Raw genomic sequence first — 12,553 nt, forward strand, 5'->3', positions numbered from 1 at the left:
GGTGGCTTCAAGGCTGTATGGGTGGTGGGTATTAACATACATGATGGACTAGGGGATGGGGGTGAAGGTTTGGGGTAGACCAGCTAGGGCTAGTGGTAGCTTCATGGCTGTATGGGTGGTGGGTATTGACATACATGATGGACTAGGAGGTGAGGGTTGGGTGGGGGTGAGGTATGGGTGGGTGGGGTGAGGGATGGTGTTGATGTAGAGGTGAGGGGTTGGGTAGAGAGTTGTGGTCAGGCTGGAGAGGAAGGCTGACGGCGTTGATGTAGAGGTGAGGGGGTGCAGCAGAATTGAGTAGTGACGGACTCTGCCTCGTCATGTCACACAGAGGTCCATCATTGACTATGACAGCTGTTGTCCTGGTTGTAATGACCACCAGCGGAAATAGAAGCACAAGGATTGAGTTATGTTCACATAACCCGCCCATCCATCATCCTCTAAACACTGATAATTCCCGTCTCCCCACATAATTCCCCACAATTCCCACCCTACACTGGTCCTAATAGCTACCAGCAAGCTGCAGTAATTCATCTCAATGGCCAAATTACTAAATTGTTGAAAATTGTCGTATCCTTTGCTTGCTCGACGAGAGTTGATCTTTTGTTTCCCAATCATTTAGACGCCAAATTTATCTCATTACACCAGTAGCATTAGGCTGTACTGACTCGCTACTTAAACCCTGGTAGCGGAGCTGTAGTGGCCGAGCCCCAGGAGAGCGGGTATCAATTTGGAAGAGGATAATAGACGGAACATGATTGTTTTATTCAAATAGGGCAGGATATGTGGTCAGTTGGTAGAACAGAGACCGCCGAGCAGCCGACTGGCCCACACGAGCTGTAATAACCCTTGATGCTTTAAAAGCTATATCCATGAATGAAGTCCGTAGATTGGCCTTGCCTGTACTCCACACTGGTGTTCAACACTGCTGCATAGAAGATTACTGGGTTATTGGCAAGCTGGTGTATATCGCGTGACTGTGGTTGTCGTAGTGGTGGTGGAGGAGGATGGCGAGGAGGACGATGTGGACGGGATGTTCGGATGCAGGTATGTGGACATATTGTTGCTGCTGGTGGGGTCACCGGCCGTTCCCGGACGGGATGCTTTATGTGGGAGTGTGGGACGCGTGGAGGGAGTCCAGTGCTCACAGATCTATGTGCTGGTCAACTTGTAGGGTAACTTGACCACTTGGACATTTTCGTGATTGTATGACTTTCTAACAGGATAGCAGTGATTTTGTTACCAGACAGTTGTACATTTTCATTATTTGACAGAGTTTTATAGGAATTCTTCTGGATTATAGTCACAGGATTAAAACTAGTCTGAAACATAAGGTCACCTGTTATGATGCTATAAAATTAAGTGTTTTGAAAATGTTGAATATGGGCCGAGAGCATCTCTATACAATCAGGATGTGGTGAAAAATATGTTGAGGGATGGAATATTATCTTCATGGCTTTTTATTGATTGCAAAGCAATTTTTGAGCTGTTATGAAAGAAAAGGTTTAATTATGTGAGGGTAGTATTTCACAACTTAGTCCGTGGGACACTTCAGTATGTGAGGCTGGCTGTATGTGTGGTGGACGCTGTGGTAGATGTAGGAGCATGGTGATTACTGCCGGTATGGAATATGACCCTTGAATCTGCAATATGGTGACAGTAGAGGTGGGGATGTGATGGTGTTTTGTGCGGAGATGATCGTGTGGGGTGGTGATATGTGTGATGGTGTGGGGTTTGTATGTCATGGTTTGGAGCAGAGCTGTGATGGGGTGGGGGATGTGAAAGTGGAGGGGTGTGTGGAGGGATGGTGTGGTGTGTAAGAGGATGGGATGGTGTGGAGTGGAGATGTGACGGTGTTATGTGGGGATATGAGGTGCTGGGGGGAAGGGAAGAAAGAGATGTGATGGTGTGGGTAGGGATGTGGATAGGGACGGGTGGGAATGTGATAGTGTGGGATGGTGGGAATCTGATGCTATGGGGTGAGGATGTGAAGGGGTGGGAATTTCATGGTGTGAGTGGGTATAGAATGGTTTTAAAAGGGGGTGGAACCACTTTAATAAGGATGTAAAGTAAGAGTAAAGATGCAGATCTTGGAACTGATGATGGAACAAGACTTAGCTCTGAAAAGTTGTGCGTAAGAATAATATGTTATCCATAACAAATGTCGTTTATTCATGCCATTATGTAGGTGGAATTTTCCTGGGATTTAGCAACGAACACACTTTGAATTGTCCTCGCCGTAGTTAGTGTTAGTGTTAGACAGTTGGTGAGTGAGTGAGTTTGTGAGTGAGTGAGTTGGTAAGAGTGCTTTGGTGAGCAAGTGAGTGAGTTTGGTCAGTTGGTGGGTAAGTTAATGGATAGGTTAATGGGTAAGTTTGTGAGTGGTCAATCTTTCCAGTTAGGTTGCTATATATATCAGTTGTTGAGGAAGAGAAGTATCTACCTCGTGTGTAAAAGGCGACTAACCGGATCGGGTGGTCAGGCTTGCTGGCTTGGTCAACATGTCATCGGTTCCCAATTGCGCAGATCGATGTTCATGCTGTTGATCACTGGATTATCTGGTCCAGACTCGATTATTTACAGACCGCTGCCATATAGCTGGAATATTGCTGAGTGCGGCGTAAAACTGAACTCACTCACTCACTCACTCACTCTACCCCGTGTACCCATGAAACCACGTGATTCCCTTTCATGTTACCCACCCTTGCCTTCCGACTACGCCCCTCCTATCTGTGAACCCCCTGCAGCCTTCTGACTGAAGCGTGTCAGTGACTTACGGAGTGGTTATTGATTATGCTGGGGCCTGCCTTAAACTGCTTCATTGTTGTTGCAATAATGGACACAAATTATACTCCTCCTGTTCCCTGAGAGTGTATTTGCCTGTACCAGCCCGTGTTTGTCAATTATACTGAATATTCCCCTCCAGCGGGCCGCCTGTGGAATAATGCCCGTATTCCCCCACTTTTGGGACTCCAGTAATACAAATAATGGGTTGGTCCAAGCTTCAGTGCGTTAGCTCATTGTCCGGGATGGTGCTGGATATTGTATGGCTGTCATGTGATATACCTGCTTAGTATTGGGGAATATGCCCCTGGGTCTCGGTGGGGGTTCCACCATGGTCCTCCTGGTGGATGGAGTAGTTAGAATGTCAGAGGTGTTAATTAGAAATATGCACTTGTCATTGTCCTGGTATCATCAGTTGAACTGAAGTTGACGTTTGTTTGTTTGCTTACAACGGAAGCTTATGGAAATTTATTAGAGATTTAGTGATGGCTGTGTTTGATTGAGATTTACAGTTGGTGTCAGATTGTTCGTTTGCATTGATGGTTTGTTTTTACCAATTCAAATAAATATTCACAATGATCAAAGTCCTTTATTAAGCATTATAAATTTTTTTCAGTCTTAGGCCAAATCACTTTTATTTCTTGTTTTACAGATTTTTGTCCTCAGAAAATCTTAATGCAGGAGGGAAAAATAAATAAAAATAAAATCACCAGTCAAAGTAATAATCCTTCTTAATACTCAAAATATTTTACTTTTGGCAATTTAGGAAGTGTATATGGGGCAAAAAAAGTTTTTGGCCAATAAAAACATTAGGATTTTATTTTTTGGGAGGGGAAAATTAATTAAATTTTTTTTTCTTATTCTTGAAAAAATATGACAGGCGGATCCGTAAAACAAGAAATAAAATTGGTCTGGCCTTAGTAAACAAAAATAAAATATGTAAAGCAATAAAACCCATTTCTTTATGACTGTTAAAACAAGAGGCACTGTGTTATAATATGCTGTGTACATTCTGTGAATATGTGAAAGTGCCAGTGAACAGTCAACCTGGAAACTTCAGCGCTATACAAAATGACTAGATTAGATTAAAACAGAAATTGTTCTGGTTTTGTACACTTGTTGTAATGGATGATATCTTGATGAGATTGTACAGGGCCAGATAGTTCTGTACACTTGTACTGGATGACGATATGTTGATGAGATTGTACAGGGTTGAGTTCTGTACAACTGTACAGGACCAGATAGTTCTGTACATGTACTAGATAACTGGATGTATGTTGATGAGATTGTACAGGGCCAGATAGTTCTGTACACTTGTACTGGATGACGATATGTTGATGAGCTTGTACAGGGCCAGATAGTTCTGTACACTTGTACTGGATGACGATATGTTGATGAGCTTGTACAGGGCCAGATAGTTCTGTACACTTGTACTAGATGACGATATGTTGATGAGATTGTACAGGGCCAGATAGTTTTGTACACTTGTACTGGATGACGATATGTTGATGAGATTGTACAGGGCCAGATAGTTTTGTACCCTTGTACTGGATGACGATATGTTGATGAGATTGTACAGGGCCAGATAGTTCTCTACACTTGTACTGGATGACGATATGTTGATACAACTGTACAGGGCTAGATAGTTCTGTACCCTTGTACTGGATGACAATATGTTGATGAGATTGTACAGGGCCAGATAGTTCTGTACACTTGTACTAGATGATTATATGTTGATGAGATTGTACAGGGACAGATAGTTCTGTACACTTGTACTGGATGACGATATGTTGATGAGATTGTACAGGGCCAGATAGTTTCCAATCTGTTTCCTTTGAACTACTCCGAAATGGGTTGATGTAATTTGCCATGGACTGATAGCTCAACTACATGAATATCTGAAAATGATATTCAAAAAGATTCAATGAATTTTGCATGACATGAGTTTCTGAAGATGAAATTCTCCAAGATCTGATATACAGAGTTGTAAGTTTGAACTGTTACATCTGTTGATGAAATTCTGATAGCTTTCATCACTATCTGGCTAGTAGTTAACTTCTGATGGTTGTATTGTGGATGATCAACTCTTGACAAGGATGCCCTTGACCTGCGTCTTCCTCTGACACCATCAGCAGCTGTGGGGATGATGTTAGCGTCATTCAGACGTTGAGTAATGTCTGGGTTAACAGTAAGAAAGTCGTCCTTTCAGTGATGTTGATGCAAATCAGGCACCATTGCTTCCAGCGAAGCCATCAACTGGGAAACTTGGCTGTCCAGCCTGTGTGCGTACCATAACTCTTTGATGTCGCTGATGATAAAATGATGCTGTAACGCTCTTCTGTAACACAATAATGTTGTGCGTTATTCAATATTCTGATGTCAGTTTGTCTTTGATGGTCTGAGTGATGGCCACAAGGCAGTGTCAGGGCGCAGCTTTATGTTGTAGGAGAGTTTTTTGTCTTATTGTGAATGTTATGATTCCTCAAGGAAGAAGATGGTTGAAGTCCGCTGACTTCTTGACCTTGCTGCCAGTAGCCTGGCTTGCTTTTTGTTGCCTGTCAAAGACAAAATAGAAATGCGAACACTCTAAACAATAACTACTCCCTAGGGTACAGGAACCATTTTGGTGAATAATGAATGCTCCCTTAGCTCTTTGCGAAAATTGCCGAGGCAATGAAATATGTGACCTTGGTGATATGTTGAAAGTGGCTGTGAAGATGATGAATACTGACAGTGTAGAGAACTTGGGAGGTACGGGAGATACCAGCTCAATATTCTTAGCAACTTTTTCTGTAAATTGTGTTAGTGTATCGAGAGTTAACAGCTAACTACTGACTTGTCCATACAGGGCTGGTGGGGTAGCCCTGTGGTTAAAGCTTTCCCTCGTCACGCCGAAGACCTGGGTTCGATTCCAGCAATATTGGTGCAATGTGTGAAGCCCATTTCTGGTGTCCCCTTCCATGATATTGCTGGAATATTGCTTAAATATTGCTAAAATATTGCTAAATACTGCTAAAATATTGCTAAATACTGCTAATTGTTGCTGAAATGTTGCTACAAGCTGCCTAAAACTAAACTCACTCGCTACTTATGCAAATAGAAATTGATCAAACTCTGGCTTAGGATTTGTGACTTACTTGGTTTGGAAATTTGGGCTAAAATGTGTTGTACATCTGAATAGATAATTTAAATGTGTTGCTATGTGTATTTGCTGAGAATTAATTGCTTCAACTTGCTGAAGCATATTTTCTGCTTGTATTGATTGTTCACAAGACTGTTGGAGTCCATCGTTGGTGACATCACAGATGGATCAACACCCCGGTGTTAACACATTTGGACTTCAACAATGAATGTAAAGTTGCAAGAATCTGAAATAGTTTACAAGGTGTTGATACATGCACTGTTCCATTATTGGACACAGAGACTGATGGCTTATCGGTGGGGAGGGTGTGTATGAGGGGTGGGGCTTGGTGATGTAGAGTAGCAATGTTAACTAGAGCGAGGCTGATTGCTTGTCAGTGTACGTGCGTGCGTGCGTGCGTGCGTTAGGGTAGCAATGTTAGCCAGAGTGTTATTGATCCATGGGTGATACCTGGGCTGTCACCCACAGACTGATAGATGGGTGACCAATGCCCATGGGTGGAATGGGCATGGAAGGGTAATAATGTGTGTGGCTGTCACCAACAGTCTGATAGCTGGGCAGTAGGGAGGGTGTTGTGAGGGGTGGGCCTGGGCAGTAGGGAGGGTGTTGTGAGGGGTGGGCGGGCAGCAGGGAGGGTGCTGTGAGGGGTGGGCTGGGCAGTAGGGAGGGTGTTGTGAGGGGTGGGGCTGGGCAGTAGGGAGGGTAGCTGTGAGGGGTGGGCTGGGCAGTAGGAGGGTGTTGTGAGGGGTGGGCTGGGCAGTAGGGAGGGGTGTTGTGGGGGGGGTGGGCTGGGCAGTAGGGAGGGTGTTGTGAGGGGTGGTGCTGGGGCAGGGGGAGGGTGTTGTGAGGGGGGCCCGGCAGTAGGGAGGGTGTTGTGAGGGGTGGGCTGGGCAGTAGGGAGGGTGTTGTGAGGGTGGGGGCTGGGCAGCAGGGGAGGGTGTTGTGAGGGGTGGGGGCTGGGCAGTAGGGAGGGTGTTGTGAGGGGTGGGGCTGGGCAGTAGGGGAGGGTGCTGTGAGGGGGTGTGGCTGGGCAGTAGGAAGGGTGTTGTGAGGGGTGGGGCTGGGCAGTAGGAAGGGTGTTGTGAGGGGTGGGGCTGGGCAGTAGGGAGGGTGTTGTGAGGGGTGGGGCTGGGCAGTAGGGAGGGTGTAGTGAGGAGTGGGGCTGGGTGTGGTCAGGTAGCAATATTAGCCAGAGTGTTATTTACACATGGGCTCCTACAGCTGGTCAGTGGGGTGTCCTACACTTGTTTTCTCACCGAAGTAGGGGATTATTCATCAGGAGGAAACTGTGGAGTAACTGGAGACAAAATCAATTATTCTGACCATGCTGGTAAATCTGGCTGTGTTGACTGTGTGACAGTCTTGCTCTTCACACTAACCTGTAGCTCCAGGCAGCTGTAGAGGGTAGGCCCACAATAGGCAGCTGTATTGGCAACTCCATGTTAGAGGCTGGTTATATGTAGGTTGGCCACAGTAAACAGCCATGTTAGGCTAGGCAGTGTACATATTGGCTGTCCATGTTAGCTGTACAATGTGGTAATAGGACCAAACACTTCGAAACTACAACCCAGGGGCTGGTTATCAGCATCGCAACTCCATGTTAGAATGTAGTGTTTTTGTTTTTAATTTTCCATGTTTCAGCTGGTATACACACATTGTACACAACTCCATGTTAGGGCTGGTTACACATTGGCAACTCCATGTTAGGGCTGGTTACATATTGGCAACTCCATGTTAGGGCTGGTTACATATTGGACAACTCCATGTTAGGGCTGGTTACACATTGGCAACCCACGTTAGGGCTGGTTACATATTGGCAACTCCATGTTAGGGCTGGTTACATATTGGCAACTCCATGTTAGGGCTGGTTACATATTGGCAACTCCATGTTAGGGCTGGTTACATATTGGCAACTCCATGTTAGGGCTGGTTACATATTGGCAACTCCATGTTAGGGCTGGTTACATATTGGCAACTCCATGTTAGGGCTGGTTACATATTGGCAACTCCATGTTAGGGCTGGTTACATATTGGCAACTCCATGTTAGGGCTGGTTACATATTGACAACTCCATGTTAGGGCTGGTTACATATTGGCAACTCCATGTTATGGCTGGTTACATATTGGCAGCTCCATGTTATGGCTGGTTACATATTGGCAGCTCCATGCTAGGGCTGGTTACATATTGGCAACTCCATGTTGTGGCTGGTTACATATTGGCAACTCCATGTTAGGGCTGGTTACATATTGGCAACTCCATGTTAGGGCTGGTTACACATTGGCAACTCCATGTTAGGGCTGGTTACATATTGGCAACTCCATGTTAGGGCTGGTTACATATTGGCAACTCCATGTTAGGGCTGGTTACATATTGGCAACTCCATGTTAGGGCTGGTTACATATTGGCTACTGCATGTTAGGGCTGGTTACATATTGGCAACCCCATGTTATGGCTGGTTACATATTGACAACTCCATGTTAGGGCTGGTTGCACATTGGCAACTCCATGTTAGGGCTGGTTACATATTGACAACTCCATGTTAGGGCTGGTTGCACATTGGCAACTCCATGTTAGGGCTGGTTACATATTGACAACTCCATGTTAGGGCTGGTTACATTTTGGCAACAAAGAGTTACAAATTTTCAAAGTAAGAAAATATAGTTACTAGTATACAAAGTCAGGGAGTGCACAACTCCAGCAACAGACTTCATGGGTTACAGGCTAGTTATACATCAGCAACAAAGATTTACCAATTTCGAAGTGTGAAAACATAGGTACACAAAGTCAGGGAGTGCATCACTCCAGCAACAGACTCCCAGGGTTATAGGCATGTAAGAGCTGGTTATACATCAGCAACAGACTCCCAGGGTTATAGGCATGTGAGAGCTGGTTATACATCAGCAACAGACCCCCAGGGTTATAGGCATGTAAGAGCTGGTTATACATCAGCAACAGACTCAGACCCAGGGTTATAGGCATGTAAGAGCTGGTTATACATCAGCAACAAAGATTTACTAATATCGCCAGCGAAGTGTGAAGGCATAGGCACAAAGTCAGGGAGTGCATCAAACAGACTCCCAGGGTTATAGGCATGTAAGGCTGGTTATACATCAGCAACAACAGACTCCCAGGGTTATAGGCATGTAAGAGCATCAGCAACAGACTCCCAGGGTTATAGGCATGTAAGAGCTGGTTATACATCAGCAACAGACTCCCAGGGTTATAGGCATGTAGAGCTGGTTATACATCAGCAACAGACTCCCAGGGTTATAGGCATGTAAGAGCTGGTTATACATCAGCAACAGACTCCCAGGGTTATAGGCATGTGAGAGCTGGTTATACATCAGCAACAGACCCCAGGGTTATAGGCATGTAAGAGCTGGTTATACATCAGCAACAGACTCCCAGGGTTATAGGCATGTAAGAGCTGGTTATACATCAGCAACAAAGTAAGAGCTGGTTAGAATGTAAAGAGTGTTATGTTGTGTACCACCCAGGGGTGGAAATAACCCATTGCCCAACGTCCGAGTCCAGTGTTTTTTATGTCGGGCAAGCAAATTTGTATATCACACTGTACCGGTGTCCAGTTGACTTTCCAATGTTAATTATGTTGTTTATTTTAAAAAGTCAACAAGAAAACGGACGGTATAGTGGACAAATTATCAGGGCAAGTGATTTTACATGTGCCACTGTATCGGGTTATACCAGCAATTTTAAAGTTATTTCCACCCCTGCCACCATTACCAGAGTTTACAAGACCGTGTTGAAGTTTATTTGACACGGGCTTTGGACTAGTGGCCAAAGAAGCATAGTGCTATTTTCTGGCTATTTGCTAGTAATGGAGACTGAGAATGTATATGAAAATGCACTGCCTCAGCAAAGGATTATGAATTACTACTTGTGATGTTCCAGAGTTGCTGAGCCTGCAGGAAGAGATAACATGAATCAGCTGTAAGGACCCCAGGACTGACAACAGTGAAGCAGCGAGGGTTGTCACCTAGCATGCAAGATGGCGACCCTATCGCTCAAGATCAGCGTTGTGGGGAGCAACATCGTCAAGACGATGCAGTTCGAGCCGTCCACCATTGTCTACGATGCTTGTAGAATTATCCGAGAAAGAATCGCCGAAACCACACAAGGAAACCGTAAGTACTTGGACCTTGTTATACAGGTGCTTGTGAAGCATGATGAGGAAATAGAAGCGAAAGATGATACTGTAGCAGATACTTTTGTGTGAAGTCACCTCAGTTAGGGTTTATACCAACATTTGTTGGTGCCTCATAGTGGTTACTTATATCATAGTGTTTCATTAACCAAGGAAGTATAGTAATGGCTTGGTACAGGGATGAGAATGTTCCGCGTATCCATGGAATTCCACGGATTTGATCATACTGGGGTCATTCTTGGATCTACGGCCCCCTAAATCCCTGCTCATTTTGCTGTTTTGAATCATAGCCATTCTCATCCCTGTTTATAGAATCATACCGATTCTCATCCCTGTTGATAGAATCATAACCATTCTCATCCCTGTTGATAGAATCATAGCCATTCTCATCCCTGTTGATAGAATCATACCCATTCTCATCCCTGTTGATAGAATCATAGCCAACCCTGTTGATAGAATCATAGCCATTCTCATCCCTGTTGATAGAATCATAACCATTCTCATCCCTGTTGATAGAATCACAGCCATTCTCATCCCTGTTGATAGAATCATACCCATCCTCATCCATGTTGATAGAATCATAGCCATTCTCATCCCTGTTGATAGAATCATAGCCATCCTCATCCCTGTTGATAGAATCATAACCATTCTCAACCCTGTTGATAGAATCATAGCCATCCTCATCCCTGTTGATAGAATCATAGCCATCCCTGTTGATAGAATCATACCCATCCTCATCCCTGTTGATAGAATCATAGCCATCCCTGTTGATAGAATTATAGCCATAGCCATCCCTGTTGATAGAATCATAACCATTCTCATCCCTGTTGATAGAATCATAGCCATCCCCTGTTGATAGAATCATAACCATTCTCATCCCTGTTGATAGAATCATAGCCATCCCTGTTGATAGAATCATACCCATTCTCATCCCTGTTGATAGAATCATAGCCATCCCTGTTGATAGAATCATAACCATTCTCATCCCTGTTGATAGAATCATAGCCATTCTCATCCCTGTTGATAGAATCATAGCCATCCCTGTTGATAGAATCATAGCCATCCCTGTTGATAGAATCATACCCATCCTCATCCTGTTGATAGAATCATAGCCAACCCTGTTGATAGAATCATAGCCATTCTCATCCCTGTTGATAGAATCATAACCATTCTCATCCCTGTTGATAGAATCATAGCCAACCCTGTTGATAGAATTATAGCCATAGCCATCCCTGTTGATAGAATCATACCCATCCTCATCCCTGTTGATAGAATCATAGCCATCCCTGTTGATAGAATTATAGCCATAGCCATCCCTGTTGATAGAATCATACCCATTCTCATCCCTGTTGATAGAATCATAACCATTCTCATCCCTGTTGATAGAATCATAGCCATCCCTGTTGATAGAATCATAGCCATTCTCATCCCTGTTGATAGAATCATAGCCATTCTCATCCCTGTTGATAGAATCATAGCCATCCCTGTTGATAGAATCATAGCCATTCTCATCCCTGTTGATAGAATCATAGCCATCCCTGTTGATAGAATCATAGCCATCCCTGTTGATAGGAATCATACCCATTCTCATCCCTGTTGATAGAATCATAGCCATCCCTGTTGATAGAATCATAACCATTCTCATCCCTGTTGATAGAATCATAGCCAACCCTGTTGATAGAATCATTGCCATTCTCAACCCTGTTGATAGAATCATAGCCATTCTCAACCCTGTTGATAGAATCATACCCATCGTCATCCCTGTTGATAGAATCATAGCCATCCCTGTTGATAGAATTATAGCCATAGCCATCCCTGTTGATAGAATCATATCCATTCTCATCCCTGTTGATAGAATCATAGCCATTCTCAACCCTGTTGATAGAATCATACCCATCCTCAACCCTGTTGATAGAATCATAGCCATTCTCATCCCCTGTTGATAGAATCATATCCATTCTCAACCCTGTTTATAGAATCATAACCATTCTCATCCCTGTTGATAGAATCATACCCATCCTCATCCCTGTTGGTAGAATCATAGCAATTTGCTTACAGTGTGTTTCGGGTGAGTAGAAAATACCACACCTTTAAGACTGACCCAGTAGATTGGGTAGGTAGGATCAGTGATTTAGTTGATTCAATGTCAATGTACTCCAAGGGAGTGGATGGTTGCTTATGATATGGATCACTGGATTGTCTGGTCTAGACTTAATTCATGACATCATTCCAGCTGTATGTTGAGGGGGTTCAGTTCGAGCTGGCTTGGAGGAAGAGTTTAAGATCTACGTTGTGGGTATGTTGTTCTGTAGATTGAAGGTGCAGTTATGTTTTCTGGTTTCAACCCCACCATTTCCCAGGCTACTTTTCATTCCTAAAGGACTCTCAATGGGAAAAGATCATTCCAACACGCAGCCAGTCTCTGGAACAACTTGCCCACTCACATCAAGAATGCTGAATC

At 44.1% G+C, this 12,553-nt stretch overlaps 1 protein-coding gene across 1 annotated transcript in view; it reads left to right on the plus strand.

Moving 5' to 3' along the window:
- Positions 1-12,553, plus strand: part of LOC124254104 (talin-1-like) — a 126,268-nt gene that overhangs the window by 22,993 nt on the left and 90,722 nt on the right. Inside the window, 1 exon segment of the mRNA XM_046687980.1 lies at positions 9,840-10,072. Coding sequence (XP_046543936.1) covers positions 9,937-10,072 — 136 coding nt within the window. The 5' untranslated portion in view covers positions 9,840-9,936.

This window comes from Haliotis rubra, unplaced genomic scaffold (genome assembly GCF_003918875.1).
Source record: "Haliotis rubra isolate DU_JTF1 unplaced genomic scaffold, ASM391887v1 Scf1149, whole genome shotgun sequence".
Taxonomy (NCBI): domain Eukaryota; kingdom Metazoa; phylum Mollusca; class Gastropoda; order Lepetellida; family Haliotidae; genus Haliotis; species Haliotis rubra.